This window comes from Polistes dominula, unplaced genomic scaffold (assembly GCF_049000335.1).
Source record: "Polistes dominula isolate Pdom_NZ unplaced genomic scaffold, Pdom_raw_medaka contig_37, whole genome shotgun sequence".
NCBI lineage: Eukaryota > Metazoa > Arthropoda > Insecta > Hymenoptera > Vespidae > Polistes > Polistes dominula.
The window spans coordinates 4293861-4311935 of NW_028301169.1; the positions used below are offsets into that span (position 1 = coordinate 4293861).

At 27.2% G+C, this 18075-nt stretch overlaps 3 protein-coding genes and 1 long non-coding RNA gene across 18 annotated transcripts in view; 1 reads left to right on the forward strand and 3 right to left on the reverse strand.

Annotated features, from left to right (window-relative positions):
- LOC107066989 (discs large 1) overlaps positions 1 to 18075 on the forward strand; it is a 419075-nt gene that overhangs the window by 318746 nt on the left and 82254 nt on the right. The gene's annotated exons all lie outside the window — the stretch shown is intronic.
- Positions 228 to 5635, reverse strand: LOC107066993 (uncharacterized). 3 transcript variants are annotated; one of them, XM_089179086.1, is made up of 5 exons: positions 2372 to 5635; positions 1418 to 2284; positions 1092 to 1182; positions 852 to 1006; positions 228 to 741 (listed from the first exon to the last, which is right to left on the reverse strand). In XM_089179086.1, exons 3-5 carry the CDS (start codon positions 1134 to 1136, stop codon positions 510 to 512), a joined length of 432 nt encoding a protein of 143 aa, XP_089035212.1. In that variant the 5' UTR covers positions 1137 to 1182; positions 1418 to 2284; positions 2372 to 5635; the 3' UTR covers positions 228 to 509. The 3 variants fall into 3 exon arrangements, with proteins under 3 accessions (XP_089035212.1, XP_015177585.2, XP_089035213.1); XM_015322099.2 differs by having other exon boundaries at positions 228 to 516; positions 609 to 741; positions 1092 to 2284; XM_089179087.1 differs by lacking the exon at positions 228 to 741 and having other exon boundaries at positions 749 to 2075; positions 2165 to 2284.
- Positions 5677 to 12453, reverse strand: LOC149030450 (uncharacterized). 2 transcript variants are annotated; one of them, XR_016178788.1, is made up of 4 exons: positions 8377 to 12453; positions 8189 to 8308; positions 7467 to 7917; positions 5677 to 7383 (listed from the first exon to the last, which is right to left on the reverse strand). XR_016178788.1 is itself a non-coding variant. In XM_089179085.1 (3 exons), exons 1-3 carry the CDS (start codon positions 8518 to 8520, stop codon positions 7762 to 7764), a joined length of 420 nt encoding a protein of 139 aa, XP_089035211.1. In that variant the 5' UTR covers positions 8521 to 12453; the 3' UTR covers positions 5677 to 7761. The 2 variants fall into 2 exon arrangements, 1 of the variants encoding a protein (XP_089035211.1); XM_089179085.1 differs by having other exon boundaries at positions 5677 to 7917.
- Positions 11297 to 13581, reverse strand: LOC149030451 (uncharacterized). The gene is made up of 4 exons (XR_016178789.1): positions 13573 to 13581; positions 13361 to 13479; positions 13151 to 13283; positions 11297 to 12897 (listed from the first exon to the last, which is right to left on the reverse strand). It is a non-coding gene; the product is annotated as an uncharacterized LOC149030451 (long non-coding RNA).

Below are 18075 nucleotides of genomic sequence, written 5' to 3' on the forward strand. Positions count from 1 at the left end.
TAATAATAGCAGAAATAAAAATTACCCATATACGTTATAAAAAATTGAAATAATTATTCGTAAATTATGATTTCTAATTCATTTCTAATTTATTTACATTTCTATTCTTATTACATAGAACTTATTAGTTGACTTTATATTTAAATTCTTAGTAAAAATTAGAATATTATTATCCATTGATTTGTTTGTATTTTTTTCTATATAGTATAATCGATCATGCTAATGTGCTGTTTCTTTCAACATAAATCAATTTCATGTTCGGAATTTTTGATTTCAGTATTTATTTTTAATCATTTACTAACAATAGTTAAATACATTTCAACAAGACATGAAAAATATAATCTAAAATTCAACCAAATACTAAGAAAATGAATCTACGGCTGAACAATATTTATCTATCAACATTTGAAGATTGTCGATGATGATGTCGAAATGTTTGACATTCAAATTAGTAGTTGCACCTCATTAGTTTCTCGAATGCAGAACCATGGCGTAAGACATCGACATTTTTACGAGCTACCAAGAAAAAAGAAATATGAAATAATAGTTGAATAAATATGAGCGTATATTTGATCATATTTTTTGAACGAGATCAGAATTCTTCTTACCTGAGCAAAAAATTCGTGAGACGCAATAAACATATTACCGACTGATACATAAGTTGGCTTACTTGCTCTTACTATCATTAAAAATAATAATATTTTTGATTGTTTCGACAATAAATACCAAGGAGTCTCGTTACTGACAAAAATTATTTCAACATTTTGATAAATTTTATATAAAATAATTAATTTCTTTTAATAAAACACATAATTTATCACAGGTTCGAATAAAAATCAATTCATTCTCACGCTTTATAAAATACAGCTTCGGTCACGTTCTTCAAGTGTTGTCCTATGTTGCACCAAATAAAAACCCAAATCAAATGAAAGATAACATATATTATCGGTAAGAACAATAAACCGGCGATATCTTCTTTTTTATTTTTATCGATAGTATCCATGATCTATCAATTAAAAAAAAAAAAAGAAAATTTAAACAAATAAATAAGTAAAGCATTGACGTTCTTATGATTAATTAAAATAACTTACGTAAAAAGTAGCACCTCCAATAAAACATAACGCACATGTTACCATTATTAGGGTAATCACATTAAAATTAGTATTATAAGCATCTACATACCTAAAAGATAAGGAGCAGAAAAGACCTTTCTGTGTACCTAATTTGTATGTGTAACAATAAGCTTGATAAAATAAAATAATGAAAAAGAATATACACATCGTGTTGGTGATCTAATGAAATATGTGATTAGTGAATCTATACATTTGGGATTAGAATCTGACTCAAATTTACATAATTGTCATTTAATAAGATGAAAAATAAGTGAATGTGAAAATAACGTAATATCAATACTAACTTAAATGTTTTGTCGTGAATCTTGATTATACGAATTATCCTTGTAAAAGTCAATTCATTATCGATTATTTCTAATCCTTTCTCTTTACCATTTATTATGTTGTCCAAAAGACATCTATAATTAAACAAGATTCGATATTAAATTATTTCTTACTTTGTAGAAAAAGTGCAGAAAGATACACTTTCGAGTTACTGATCTCGAAATAGTTACCCAATAATTCGGAACATGGCACAAATATGTAGTAGTATTGTAAGACATATCGATAACCCGCTTATAATACTAAAACCTAATACTAGAAATATGACATATTGGAAAAAAAGAATTTCGCAAAAATAATCGTTTTCTTCAATGATACCGCTCATCGTGTACATTAAATTACGTTGTCGTGTTTTATTCAATGGTATCAAGACATCCAAAAAAACTGACTTAAATGATTGCAGAAAAACACATGTTGCGTAGAATACATAAGAAGCTGAAAAATCACTAAAAGAACAATAACTTACGAACTTTGATGCGGATTGTTTACGTTTCGTTTCTTACCTATCCACAACGAAATGCATTTTTTAGCATAATTGGCGTATTTTATTAGAACGTCGTATTCCTTCGTATTTTCTAAAGTAACCCAATCGTCGATTAGTCTTATAAAGAACGAAAATATCTGCAAATTCACAATAAGATGATTCCCATATGATGATCTGTAGTCAGAATGTCCAATTATAATTTGTAATTTTTATCTGCAATACTTACGTATTTTTTCTTAAGTAGACTACAGAAATAAACGGCACCCATTGATATTGTCGTGCAGAGATAAGCCATGTAAATTACAGATGACTTTATGTTGAATTCATCTGATAAAAAATTAATTGCCTATTTTGGAACGAGATTTTCTTATTATTCAACAAATAAATAAATGTAAACGTGTAATTGAGATTATTTCATTGGGTGATTATTTACCTGCACGAAATATGCGGAAATTAAGTTGAAGCTCACAAAAAATACACTAATATATTTTTTGGAAGGTTTTAGTATAGGCCAGATACCACTGAACGAAAGTATCTTTTTTAAAAATGCCAACGGTATCGTATCAAACCCTTCCATCTTTTTCAAAGTTTACAGATACAAATGACATACATCACAGTTATTAGTTTTAAATTTCTTTTTCTTCTATTTTACTTTATATTTTTACCACTTCATTGGCTTAAATAATAGATTCATCGTGTAAGGGTACAAATGGTAAAGGAAAATTACTTAATCGATATCATCCCTATAGTGTAATTATAAGCGAAAGGGAAAATGTAGTATGCTTCAATAGCATTTTTTTCTATTCTCGAGTGTCTTTCGTTTTGCGTAATGGTGGGGAGGATCGATTCAAGTCATTCGAAGTCTTTGAACAGTCGATGTTTGACTGGATCGTCGTACGGATGCTAAACGATTTCTGTGTTACAACTTCGATTCACTATTTTACTCAGTTACCTTATTAGTAATAATAATCTATCAGTTTTATATGTTTTTTCGATTAATATCTTTAGAAATAAATTTTTTCTACTATATACATATATAGTAGAATGTCAAATTATTATCGTTTCAAATTTTAAATTCTCTTCAACTCTCTTATCGTAAGTATAATTCAACGCATATAATTTGTAAGTAACATTATTACGAGTTATTTCTTTTACATTTATTGTTATTATTTTATTTATATTATTTTTTTAAATAATTCTTAAAGTTAAACTTTATCATCTTTTTCAATATTTTTTAACAAATTTCACACAAGTTGTATAAATTAACACAAAGAATGTAATAATATTTCGTAAGAAATTGATAAGCGTGTTGTTCGGCTCTTATTACGATTATGTAATCTACTTTTTGTATTTCTTACTGAATTACACCAACTATTATATCAACTGTAAAGTATATCTGTTATCGTTAAATCTCGAAAACCATTTATGTGCACATTACGTAGCTAATCTGTAGATTTAACTGATTTGTTCCGTTAACGTGCAGAATCAAGTTTTTTCCACATTTTACCAAGGTATTGTACACATTAACGGCTTCAGTATTGTTAAAGTATCGTTAAAGAAGATGTTCCTGTTATTATAAATATCTTTACCTTAAACAGCAATAAAACAATTCTATTGGTACTGGGCAGGATTTCAAAAAATGTGACTACATATTTAAATGTACCACAAATAGATAATTCGAAGTGTCAGTAATCTTTAGATTGAACTATTAAGTAAGCAGAATTTTATTATATGTTTTGCAAATTCATTTCCTTAATTCTAATAATATTTTAAATCGTTTGATTCTTTCTATTATAGTTTTTTTTTATTGAATGATGATTGATTTTTTCAACTAATTCTTGAATGTTTGATTGTATTAACCCTTTGACTGCTAGCTACTCTAAGTCGAAGCGCTTAGCGTGTGCGGCGTGCGGCCAGCAGTAGCGGTCGCTGGGGACTGAATACTTTTTCAGACAATATGGATCTTGTGAGCGGCGTATTAATACATTGTAATATAATTCATAATCCAATTACTATTACTTTGTCCACTGCAAAACGGATCAAATAATATTTTTTTATTTTATTTTTTTATTTTTAACATAAATTGTTTACTCACCAATGGTAAAGTTTTAAAATACCATAGTTGGATAGTTATAAATTATAACTATACGTTTATTTATTTATTCTTTTTTTTATAACTTATATAATGTATATATTTGAATATTAGAAATTGAAAAATTGAACAAATAACAAGTAAGTAACATAAGTACTGTAAATCTAAACAAAATAAAACAAATTTAAGACAGAGAATGACTGACCAAATAAACGAAATTTCATTTTTTTCGTTGCTAATCAACGAGGTTTAAGATTTCTGCGAGTGTATTGGACATGTAAAAGAGAAACCATTTCCGAGCATACATATGAGCGCGCATTTGCGTGCATAGTCTATTTCGATGGCTTGCATCGGACGTATATTTGAACCCATAGGCCACACCAATAGTTTCCGCTGGACGCACATTTGCGCCCATAGCAGTCAAAGGGTTAATTTGATTCTTTAGATATTGAAAAATAAATAAATAATATTATGTTAATTTATAAGTATAAAAACGTTACTGTTGTTCCAAAGATCTTATTTTCGCTTCAACGAATGCCTAGTAGGTAATGTGCAGATTATCTAGGTAATTTAAGAAGTAAAACAATTTTCGATACTTTTTAATAGATCACCCTATTTAATATGTACATTACCTAGATAAACGACAAAATAACTGATTTTTGCATTTTTACAGTTCACATATCGACCGTATCGATTGAATTATACCAAATAATTATAACGACTGAATTATATCAAATGTTTATATAAATTCTTTCAATCAACTGAGTTATAGGAATCATTTTCCTCTACTTATAATTCTTTTCTCGTCAAAGGTACTGGTACGACCTTGTAGGAGGGTTAATAATGGAAATTTTCCGATTTCCAAAATTCTTCGTAAAAGGGATGAAATTCCGAAAGTGATGGTCATAAAAATACCAAGAAAACCATTGGTGGTGTCTTCAAAGGGATTCTTGACTGTTGTGAATTGATCAAATATAATTTACCCCTTTTCCCCTTTTTGTAGATATTCAACCCTTGGTATTTTTATAGCTCAACCGCAATAAAAGGATCATCATTATCGGAAATTATTCGATGCAATAAATTTCCTCAATTATTTCCGATTTTTAATGTAACACATGCCGCCCTTTTCTGCGTATTAACTTGAATAATAAATTGTCAAATTACGATCGTGATAACGAAAGGGATCATTTTAAAAATTATCTTTATCTAATTATTATAGCCTTAAGTTAAAAAACATTTCAATTATAATTTGTTTCAATATCGAAAATATACAGGGTGCCTCAGAATCAACTGGACACCTAGATATCTCTGTAGAATTTGAAATTACAAAGTAGGTTTATATAAGTATCATAATGATTTCGAGGAACTCACATGGTCATCTGAACATCATGCTTTTGAATTTCATTTTTTTTTTTAGGTTTTTCTGGATTTCTAACATTTTTTTAAATAAAATTGTATTTTTAACAGTTTAACGGTGTACACGAATTGATAACGAAAAGTTAAAAAGTAAAGCATAATAAATAATTGAAATAAAAAATATAAATTACAAAACACATGTACTTATTTAAAATTTATATTAATATTTTTGAACGTTTCTACTTTTATTCTTTCATATAACATTCTATTGCAAATAAATTCTACTTATAATTAAAAAATAAATAATGAAGAATCAGACCAGTTTTTAATTAAAAATAATTTTTAAATTCTATACACATTTTGCTTTTTTTTATAACTTTATATTTTTACTTTTATAAAAGTAAAACTAAACAGTCTCTCTCTTTCTCTCTCTCTCTTTGTGTTACAAATTCGATACACCATTCTGCGAAATTTACTCACTATTAATAATATAATTGTCGAATTTCTATCGTTTCAAATATCAAATTTTCCTCAATTCTGATTTTTAGTATAATCAAACTCATACAATTAATAAATAATATTATTTCTAGTTATTTATTTCATATTTATTTAACATTATTTTATTTCCATTAAGTACTTTTTTTCTTTATTATTTTTTCATAATAATTTTCAAGAAAACAAATTTTCTTATCATTTATCATATTTTTTCACGAATTCCACGCAAGTTGTAGAATATCAGCGCAAAGAATGTAGTACCATCCCGTAAGAAATTGATAATCGCACGAGCTTAAAAAAAAAAAAAAAAAAAAAAAAAAAAACAAACAAACAAACAAACAAACAAAGAATATATTTGTAATAATAAGAAAAAAATAAACTACGTATGAAATTTGAATCATCAATATTCATTTCTTACCGCAGTGAGAAATTCGAACGAGGCATTGAATATTTTTCCGATCCAAATGTACGATGATCTTTCTGCTCTCGTTATCACGAATAATAATAATTTTTTTGAATTTTTTGACAATAGATACCACGGAGTTTCGTAACTAAGAAAATAAATTTTTTTCTCGTTTATTTTTTTCTTAAAAAAAGAAAAAGTACATGAAGAACATTTCTAATCCCTCGTGTACGGGGGGGAAAAAGGATGGCTGAAAGAAAGGTATGTGTGTGTGTGTGTGTGTGTGTGTGTGTGTGTGTGTGTGTGAGAGAAAATAAAATAGAAATGTATGCTCACGCTTTGCGAAATACAGCCTCGCTCACGTTCTGCAAATGTTGTCCTATGTAACAAAAGATAAAATTCCAAACCAAACAGAAGAAAATATAAACTATCGGTAGCATCAATGATACACCGTTACTCTTGTTATTGTATTCACCTAATATCTGATTGATGCGGTCAATCGAGAAAATAATGAAATATTGTAAGTTTATCATGAGAAAAGAATATTTGTTTTTTTTTGTTCATGCGTTGACATATTATCACTTACTTGAACAATGGCTATCCCAAAGAAACCTAATGCGCATAACATCACTACAAGGTAAATTGCGTTAAATTTATTATTTATAACTTCCATACATCTAAAATGCAAACGAAAATATTGTTTTATAAGAGAAATATTTTTTTCTTATACATGTATATATAAGATTATTATATATATATATATATAAGAGAAATAAAAACGGAAGAATATATATAATATATAATTCTTGAATAAAAAAGATGTGAATAAAATGATGTTTTTGGTAAGGAAAAAAGTTATTAGGAAAAAATGAAAATATTCGAAGATACGATGGACTACAAAGTTTTGTATTATATCAAAACAGTAAAGATGAAGATTGATGAAAATTGGACATATGTAGTAGTAGTTTATTTTGTCAATACTAACTCAATGGACTTATTGTGCAGATATATTATACGAATGATTTTGGCATAAACTACTTCGTCGTCGATTACTTTTAATTTCTTCTCTTTCTCTTCGAGTATATTATCCAAAAGATATCTGAAATTATAATATATATTTACCAATATATTTTATTTGTATATTTATTTATTTTATTAAAAAATTGCAAAAAAGAAACTTACCCAACAACACGAAACATAGCGCAAACATATTGCAACGCAATCAAATACATCGAAAGGCTACTAATAGTGCCTAAGCCTATTGAAATTAATAAAGCGTATTGAAAAATTAGAATTCTAATAAAATATTTTTCTTGTCCATTGTACCAATTCATTGGGATTAATAATGTATATGATCGAGTTTCGTTCAATGGTATAATCATATCCAGAAAAACAGGTTTTAATGATAACAAGAAAATAAATGACACATACGAGTTATAAGAAACTGAAACGATTAAATGAAAATTGTGATTTCTAATTAAATCGTCTTATTTGGACATCTTAAATATTTCTTACTCATTAATATGATGATGAATTTTTTACACATGATAGAATAGTCGAGTAGAATGTTAAATTCTTTTGTTTGCTTTAGATTACGCCAATCATCCAATATTTGTATTAAATAATGTAATATCTGAAAAATAAATCTAAAAATATGTATTTCAGATTTTAGTACTGAATTAGTACTGAACCTAATTCTGTGTTTACACGATAGATACGTTCCCGATGAATAAGTGTAAGAAAAATTCGTATAAAAAGTATATATTGCATCTATCGATAAATACTTTTTTTTAAACTCAGGTCAGATGAAGTCTTTTTAGAATTTTTGGTAGAACTCGTGTAGAAAGTATTTACAGTTCGTGTGAAAAACAGAATTGGGTATATTTTTAATTTATTAAACGTACCAATTTTTTATTAGAAAAACAACCGTAATAAATGATACCCATACTAAACGATGAAAGTATATAAATGACTGAATTTAACGACGATTCCATGGTAAATTTAGTCGATAGAAAATCTGAAATCTAAATACACTCGATGACATACACTTCAATTAACGAATACTAAATTATCAATTACTAAATATATTTACCTGTAAGAAGTATATGATGATAATGCAGATGTTTAGAATGATTCCACGAATGAGCATTTCCAATGGTGTTTGTCCAGGCCACAGACCACAAATCGAAGAAATTTGTCTTACGAATGCAAACGGAACTGTATCGAATTCTTCCATCTTTCTAAGAATCGTACAAAGTGAATGACTCCTTCGAAACTTATCGTTTATTGTACTACTCCTTCTTTTTTTTTCTTTCTCATGTCACCCTTTTCTTGCGTATTCATTTGAATAATAGATTGTCGAAGTACGAACGATAACGGAAGGGATCATTTTCAAAATTATCTTTACCTAATAATTATAGTTCTAAGCGAGAAAACACTTCGATCATAATTTGTACTATTATCAAAGATATAGAACCCTTCTTAGGAATACATACATACATGTTATTTGCATTTTAATAGGGGAAGGGGGAAATACAGATCGATATCGTATCACGCATCATTTCAATGCATTGAACAGTCGATGGTTGGCTCTTATAGTTGCTCGAAGTGTCTCCTTTTATTCAATTATACACATACATTATAGTTCGATACTTTTATACGAATCGGTAAAACGAATGCGTGTATGTTGCGTGTGTATGTGTGTGTGTGTGTAAAAATTATAACAGAATTTTATTTGACTTGTAGTTAGAATCTAATAAGTATAGTAATTGAAAGCTTATTAAATTGTCAATCTAATGACATTTATGCATATGTTTTATATTTTACGTTAATTAAATTTGATTACCTTCTTTTTTTTATTTATTTAATAATTCTATTCACCTTTGATTTTTCTTACTTGCCGATAAATAAAAAATAAAAGTCACTTTATAGCAACACACTAGCTACATAAAATAGTAATGAAATCATTCGTTACTATAAATTACTAAGACCGCATGTTTACGTAACCAAAACAATTTTGTTGTTTACGTTCACTTCGATCTATGTTTATCTCAACTTCTTATTTTCCCCATTCTCTTCCCCTTTTATTTTTTGCACTTTCCTGACCTTTGCTCATTGTCAGTCGAGTCGTGTATTTTCACGGTGACAGATCGTTTCTTCGTTTATTTGTAAGTATCGTTTGATAATTCTTCATTCAAATCATTCGTTAAATTACTGACTATTTTTATTATTAATATTTAGTATATAATTTGTATAATTTATTCATTTATGCATATATACGTGAAACGATTTATTTAAATGAATTTTTTCTCTTCTTTTTTTCTACAATCGTATAAATTAATATTAGGTATTTTCCTGATTGATATCTAACTTTACATTAGAAAATAATAATCAGAGATCTGATCTCTATGTTTCACATAACCAGGTATCTTCTCGTAATCGACGCAACACGTTTTTCGAGGTCGATAGTAGTACAACGTTAAGAGGGACATTAAAGCTCCTTTGGGGAGTTTAACGCAGTTACTTTTATAGCTCATTACATCCTACATTCTCTTACTCCTAACAAGATCAAAATTCGTGGTTATCGCGGTGTTACGTGGCCACGACACTTCATTAACTCGTCCAAAGTTACCTCGTCTACGTGACGTTTAAATGAAAAGGGACAGACTTTAAGAAATTTTTCTTTTTATTTGAGAAAAAAAAATAATTTATCGATAAATATGAACTCGAATTGTGTTATGATAAAGTTCATCAAGAAAGCATAACATTTAAAAACACATAAACATTTAACATTGAAAACAAACAAAAAATGAATTAAAAAACATATTCTTATTGAAAATTTAATCGTATATTTTTTAACGTTATTAATTTCTTCATTTCACTTTTTTCCGTATTGTAAATAAATTAAAAAATTAAAAGAATTAAAAAATTTTTCATGAACTATATGAAATCAATTTTGTAATTAAAATTTACTTTTTAAATTCTATGTATATTTTTCTTTTTTTTCTTTTGAAGAAAATAAGTTTTCTACGTTTCAAGTATATATATATAAAATAATTTCGTCATTTATTTCAATCTAATAGATATGATCAGTTTGATTGAAAGCAATTGAAAACGATGGACGATTAAGTACCATTCCGATCACTTAATCATAACGGTGTTGATGCTGTCGAACTTTCGTTAGGACTTCAACGAAAGTACCATTAAACTCATTTTCGTTTTTTATGTTATCTCATCTGTCATTGTATTTACCATCGTTATGGAATGGCATATATTATATACGAACTATGTATTATACATAATATACATACTTAACATATATTTTAGAAGTTAAATTAAATATATTCTTTCAACATTTGCAAACCGCACAACTTTAAATCTAATTGTATTTGTTTATTAAACATTTCAAAAATAGTCACAAATAATGTTTTAACTGTTATTACATTTCTCTCGAACGTCATGGAAGACCAACTTTTATTTCATTAATAATTCAAATAACAATTTTGTAATAGCATAACAGGATAACGAATTATTTCCGATTCCATGTTATCTTATATAAGTAAAAATATTTTCTTTGGCTTCTCATTTGACTACTTCTCGCAATTTGTTTTGTTTAAATTTTGAAACAACGTGTATACAAGTATGCATGCGTATATATAAATATGATATAAACGAAGTAAGAAGAAAATATAATACGATAATTTCCGCGAATGTTTTCCTGTAACGCTCGATATACTTTCAATGATGGTAAAAGTTTAATGGAATTTTATTCGAAAAAGCAATGGACGTTTCTTATAAATAATGAATAAAGTCGATTGAACGTTAGATTCCTTATGTGTACGCATAGCAACATCCCAACGATTTACGAATCACGTGCATTAACATTTTGTTCAAAGTCGTTGGAACTTGTTCATTGGACCATTTCTAAATCTATGGTCGTTCATTTAATCCTATGAAATAAAATCACACTTTAAAAATCTGCGATACAAAGTGTATTTTTTTTCTCTCTCTCGTTTTTTTTTACTTTTTTTTTTAATGCAATCTTTACCCATACCTGCTAGAAATATAAAATTTGTCGAATAATTTCGAACATCGAAAAACACTTTTTTTTTTTCAGATTCGCGTTCCATTAAAAATGTTCATTCCATCGAGTACGCCGTAATTTTTTCATCTCTACGAATGCATTCCTATTGCGTATATTTGAGTTAAAAAATAAAAACAAAATATATTTATATATATAGTAATTTAACGAGATGGAATAAATCCCTGTCATGTTGAATTACTATTTAAAAACGACGAATAATAAATAATCCTTACTGGCGTGATCATTTTTTTATTCTTCTTTAAGAACTTTTTACTGATAACTAATAATCTTTCGTTTCGTTTGATGTCATCAAGATGTTCAATATTATTATACTTAATATTGGAAGAAAAAAATTATTATAATAAGAGAGTAGAGAGAATATTACTCAAAGGAAAAAATTTTAATATTTTTTTATTATGTCCAATGCAGAGTTTGCTAATTTGCCAGAATAAAAGTTTATTTTTCAAAAAAATATAATTATTAGAAATGAAGTATCAATTGTTTTAACATTATTCAAATCTAATTGTTCACTATCAATATTCATTGGTAACGATACTAACCAATCGATAAATTCTTTATTGTCGCGTAACCAACGTCAAGTACATTATGCAAATCCTAGCCTATTTGCGATCACATGGGTTATTAATTGTAAGTAATTAGGATATACAATTAGTCTCGTAAAGCAATACACTTTGATCATTTCCGAGAGATTAACCTAAGTGATCAAGAGTACCTGAACATTGAAATTAACAATATTTTTAATCCTTTTATCAGACTAATGTTTTAAAAATATTCGAATGCTCTCATAATACTTTTATCCATTTCGTTAATATTTTATCAAACAATTAGTCAATGGAAATAAATATTTTGTTCGATGTAAGTTATAACGTGGTTGAAATTTAAATAAATAACCAATAATATTTATAATAGATTTTGTCAGTGTTGCAAGAGAATTACGTTTTGATACATAACAACATTTTATTTTAAATACCGACCAAGAATGTTTAAAAATATTTATCTGATAAATAACAGCTCTTCTGTAATACCAATTAACAATTTTATTTATTCCTTTTTATGAACGAATTCGAAAATTTGTTTATACAGTTCACGTAATTCGTGTAATATCATTAATAATTGAGATAATAAATCACAATTATTTCTTTCAAACGATAATAATCTCTTTAATGTAATTTAGAAAAAAAAAATAAAGAATTCGTATATAGAGCTCGAAAGAGCTCAAGAAAACTTCTTTCGTTCTTTTTTAAAATTATTTATAAAATACATACTTCCTTATATTTAAATGAAATCGTTACAAATCATTTTCTAGATAAGATAAATCGATTGTTTCGGTAGAAAAGACAAAACAATCGAATGAAACAAATTATATTTTTTTTTATTTATTTACTATAATTTTACTACGCTTATATAATATAATTTTCTATCCTTTTATAATATACTTCCAGACCCAAACTATTTCGGTTCTTGAAACGAATAAAGTATCATGGCGTATGATAGCGAGTTTCTAACAGACTGAAAAAAATATTTGCTTTCCTTTCAACTTGTTTAAAAAAAAGAGGAAAAAAACGTCATATATTTTTACATATACGTGAGTAGGTTAAAAAATATCGAGCTTAACACAAAAAATATTTTTTTCAATCAAAGTCACTTTTACTTTTATAATAAAAAAACCAAACCATTAAAAGTTTTGATTGAAGCTAAAAACTTTTTAACCCACCCTCGTATGCATATATATGTATAGATATATATTTTTTCAAATATTTACGGTTAGAGAGAGTTCTTTGGATAAAACGAAAATTCCTCCAAGTGATAGATAAGAAGGTATCTTACTTCTCATCATAATCATTAATAATAATTTTTGCACTTTAATAGGAGCTAAATACCAGTGCGTCATTATTCTAAAAATAAATTGTATATTATTTGTATTATTAAACAGAAAATTAATTTAGAAACGATACAGAGGATAGATACTCACATATTGTCGAACACTCCATTGCTATAATCGATAATTTTTTGACTAAGAAAACTAATAATTATAATAACAAGTAGTTGAATGGCCATAATCGTGACAAATGTCAAATCTATCGAATATATCTGAAAACAAAAAGTAAAATGTAACAATAAAAAAATATTTATTATTTCACAATAAATTTCAAATATTTCTTATCCATTTAATTAACTACTTACTTGTGAAAATTGAAATGTTATGATCAAGAACCATATCAAGAATACGAAAAAATTACAATTAGCGAAGATAGAATTAATTTGATCGACGAAACTATAAATAACAAATTGTTCTTCCTTCTCACTTACATAATATCATTCTTTGTATTTATTATTTTATATATTGTATAAATAAATAAAATAATATAAATAAATAAAATTAAATAAAACAATAAATTATATATATATATATTATCCTCTATTATTGATTATAATATTTGTGTAAAAAAAGTCATACTAACTGTAACGCTCTCTTGTGACACTTGGTTGCACGTATCATTGTCGTGTAAGCATTGTTCCCCTCGTCGTAGAAATCTAAATCTAGTCTACTATCAGGTTGCTCTTTCAGTGAGTACCTCATTACGTATCTATGTGAATCCAAGAGGGAATTGTCAAGCTGTTAGTAAATTAGCAGGTGTAGAAGCACTCACCCGGTAAGGGCGAACATCGAGCAAGCATGTTGTACACATACTATTAATAATCCAATAGAAGTAGCTGCTGTGATTCCTATTGCAATCATAGTTAAATAATATATAAATAATATCTTTAAAATATATTTTTCTCGACCTGAGAAGTATTCCAATATTGGAAGAAATTTCATTTGACGAGTTTTGTTCAATGGATTAATCACGTCTAATATTAATGGATAAATTGAAATAGGTATTGCTAATCCAATATGTATATATAATGTCACTGTTATTAAAATTATTATTTTTTTATTTTTAATATAATATTAACTTATTTATTTTTCTTTTAGATTTTATCTTTTTTTTTTTACCTACTATAACGATCATAAAGATTCGAGTTTTCGCAGCAAACTTTTGTAAAATTTCATACTCCTCTTTATTTTCAACATTTTGCCATTCATAATTAATACTTTCGTAAAGTTTTATCTATGCGGTAAAATATATATTTTTTTCTATTAAGCGTACAATAAAATCTTAATTATAAAATTAAGCATACCTGATCGGCACGTTTATGAAAGAAAATGGCGAAGTAAAGAATGGTGATTAACATGCAGCATGCAAGGTATGTTAAATTCTCGATGACAAGATCTATCCTGGATCTCAATAATATCAATCTCAAAACCTAAAATATAAATATTGAAACATTATAATCAAGAAAAGTATTTATCGTTGTGGATTTCCTTACCTCAAATATATCAGCGCATAAAATGCCTGCTTGAACAAAAAATGTACGAAAAAACATTTTTCTTCGATCCATGTAAGGCCAAAGTCCTGTCCATGATAGTAAAAAACGATTGATCGTGTAATATCGTTCTTCAAATACGTTCATATCTGTTAAACGAGTAAAACTAATCTGTTTCGATAAATTTACAATATATTTTTTTCTTTTCTTCTTTTCTTTCTTTTATTTTTTTTTTGCACCCTAAATACGAGTTCTTATTCCATAAACTTATGCAAAAGTAGTTAAAGGTAATTGTAAAGAAAGTAATGTGTAATAATTTACGACATTGTGTCTAGTAATAGTTGTATGTAATATTAAAAAAGGGGAAATATACATGCGTGCCACACAGACACACACACATACACGTACACGCACATGCAAATTATTATATACGTTTCATCTGATAGTTTGAAGGAAATATTTTACACGAGAATAATATCGATCTGTTTTGGCATTGCAAATTATTTACATGCAATTATCGAAATTATCTCTAATGAAATACTTTGTCCCCTTTTTTCGTATCTCTATCTCGGCTAAAACTTCATCCCCTATTTTTCTCGATCGAACAAGACATGCGCGGTTTCTATTCGACGCGACACGAGTATAGCGTCATTTCTTTTCGATTCATTCTCGTGACATGTATCCTTCTTTTAACCCTAACATTGCAAGTTCCGTGAAGATTATTGTTTCGTTCGAAGATACTCAAATTGCTCCAAAGTATTACGTCGTTTTTACGGTAATATTTACATTTTTGTTTTATTTAAGATAATTTTCTCTTTCTCTTTATTTTTCTCTGTATATTTAAATCTATGAATATATACAGTAATAAACAATAATATTGTTACAAATTCAATTTTTCTACATGTTATATAAATAAATAAAAAAAAGTATATATAATATTGTTTAGATAATTTGAATTATATTTAGTTATAAATAGTCTTTTTTCAGGTAAAAACTTTAAACATTAATTATTTTTTCTTTTTTCTTTTTTATCGTTAATTAATTTAATTTCTATGACTTACGATACTCCTATACTTAAACTTTAGAAATAAAACTTAAAAATATGTTATATTTTATTGAAAACAAAAGAATTTGTACATATTTACAGAATTTATTATATAAAAATGAAATTACATGTCAAAATTTTTATTCGATATTGTTTATATTTTCAGAAACGTGTCTGGTTCGATCGAAATATGTAAAAGGTGTCATCAGGATCTAATTGCAATGTACATGCAAATATTTACATACGTGTACGATCGTAATTATACAGACATAAAATAAAGGACGAATAAAAAAATACGTGTTCGGAGTAATGAACGAAATAAGGTTCGTTATTTTTATTTTCCATTTGAAAACTCGACACGTGTAGAGATACAAAAATCTTGTATAATCCGAGTTAATCTATTTAAAACCTCTGGGACATTGGTTCGCGTTAATCAGGATGTAATTAAATTGTATATCGATATCGGATATCGGAAATCGGCTTTGCTTCTACGACCATTCGCTATTGTCATTCAGTTTATGAATAATGAAGCACAATTACTTCGGTATCATGCAATAATACATATCCGGATTTACGTCATTCTAATTCCTCCTCCATGTACATAAGTTATTTTGATGAAGTAAATATGTTATGTGATTGAAACGTTTTACAATTTTTTTATTTTTATTTTTTTTAATACTTCATCGTTAATAAGAATTCATCTAAATTTGGACGATTATTAATTGTATCTATTACAGTACGCGAAAAACCTCACTTATAACACCTACTATCCACACTTATAGGTACATAAATACTTAGGTATTATATTATAGTTGCACACACGTATCCCTTCGAATGTCATAAATAGTTCCGTGAGATGTGCACTTGGATCTCGTTAATCTGCACTCACCTTGACTGTATCTCTTGGCACGGACTTAGATCTCTGGCAATATCACGCAATATTTACTACCGAACAAGTCAAATCGTGTGGTTCGTTTATCTTGTAAAAACAATGCCACCGAGACGTTGTACTGTAATATATCGTGGAAAGTTTTCATCCGCTAACCTTCTCTCTCTCTCTCTCTCTCTCTCTCTCTCTCACTCAACATAAACACACACACACATACACCTTTTCCATTTATTATTGTTATTTTTTAGAATTAATTACTTTCGCGGTAATTACGTTTGATAATTAATTAATATTATTAAACAAAAGAATAAAATAAAGAATAAAAGAAGAATATTTTATTTCTGCAAAATTTAAATAATTATTCCCATCGTTTGTAAGGTTTTGGCACGGAGCCTTAATAATCATCATGCGACCTTTCGTCGATCCATTTTGGTACAATTAATTTATTCTATTATAGAAGCTCGATAAAAAAAAAACACGTTGATATAAACGAATGAACAGTGTTACTAATTTACTTTCTCAAACCCAGTAAGCTTGAACGTGTAGTACTTACATTAAGATAAGCTTGTTTCTAATGTAAGACGATTACTCTTAGAAAGAATGCGTTTAATGGTCACGCTGTCGTTCAACGCATTTCATCCGTTTGATCCTCGAACTCAAGTTGCGTGAGTAAATGCGATTAGTTCTAATACAGTGTTTCTCAACTTTTCTTATATTCGATAATAATATTTCATTGTCAGAACAAAACATCCAAATATATATTTTTCAAAATGAGCGTATAAGACTTTTAAAATAAATTTAACATTAATAATTATTTTCTATAAGTAATAATACCGTAAAAGTACAATTGTTTTTAATTAGACATTTTTTTTGTATGCATGACATTACATTTATCTTCACTTTTAATATTTGCACACTTAAATATCGATCTAATCGAAGATAAATAATTTGTTTAAATTATATGATCTCACAAAAATTTTTTTATAAAATTATCTCGACTGAGAATTACTCGTTTAACGAATGAAACTCGATAAGGATTATAATAGAAATATTTTTTTTTTTTTAACAAAACAAACAAATTTAATCAAATATTAACGATTTGTAGGTTTCATTAAACGACTTTTGCTTAACTTTTTGTAACAATTATTGATATTATTTAACGATAACATTTAACAATAATTTCATGGGTATATTTATACAAATGTATATCTAAATAAATATTAAATTGTCTTTAGGACGAATAAGAAAGACGCTACTACCCTTAGCACTCTCCTCCGATGAATTTCAATTACCTTGGGGAAGTATCGTTAACGTAAACTAAATCTTTTAGTTTTAATATTCCTAAGACAAAGACTGTGTATCTTATTCCACTTGACTCAAGTTT

What these genes read in the sequence shown, in the direction of transcription:
- LOC107066993 (XM_015322099.2), bottom strand. Translation starts at nt 1,280, where the DNA reads ATGTGTATATTCTTTTTCATTATTTTATTTTATCAAGCTTATTGTTAC. An exon ending in GAAGCTGTATTTTATAAAGC is followed by an intron (nt 742 to 851) that starts GTGAGAATGAAT and finishes AATTTTTGTCAG; the next exon opens with TAACGAGACTCCTTGGTATT. An exon ending in CTCACGAATTTTTTGCTCAG is followed by an intron (nt 517 to 608) that starts GTAAGAAGAATT and finishes TTTTCTTGGTAG; the next exon opens with CTCGTAAAAATGTCGATGTC.
- LOC149030450 (XM_089179085.1), bottom strand. Translation starts at nt 8,520, where the DNA reads ATGGAAGAATTCGATACAGTTCCGTTTGCATTCGTAAGACAAATTTCT. An exon ending in TCATCATATACTTCTTACAG is followed by an intron (nt 8,309 to 8,376) that starts GTAAATATATTT and finishes GAGTGTATTTAG; the next exon opens with ATTTCAGATTTTCTATCGAC. An exon ending in GTTTTTCTAATAAAAAATTG is followed by an intron (nt 7,918 to 8,188) that starts GTACGTTTAATA and finishes TTTATTTTTCAG; the next exon opens with ATATTACATTATTTAATACA.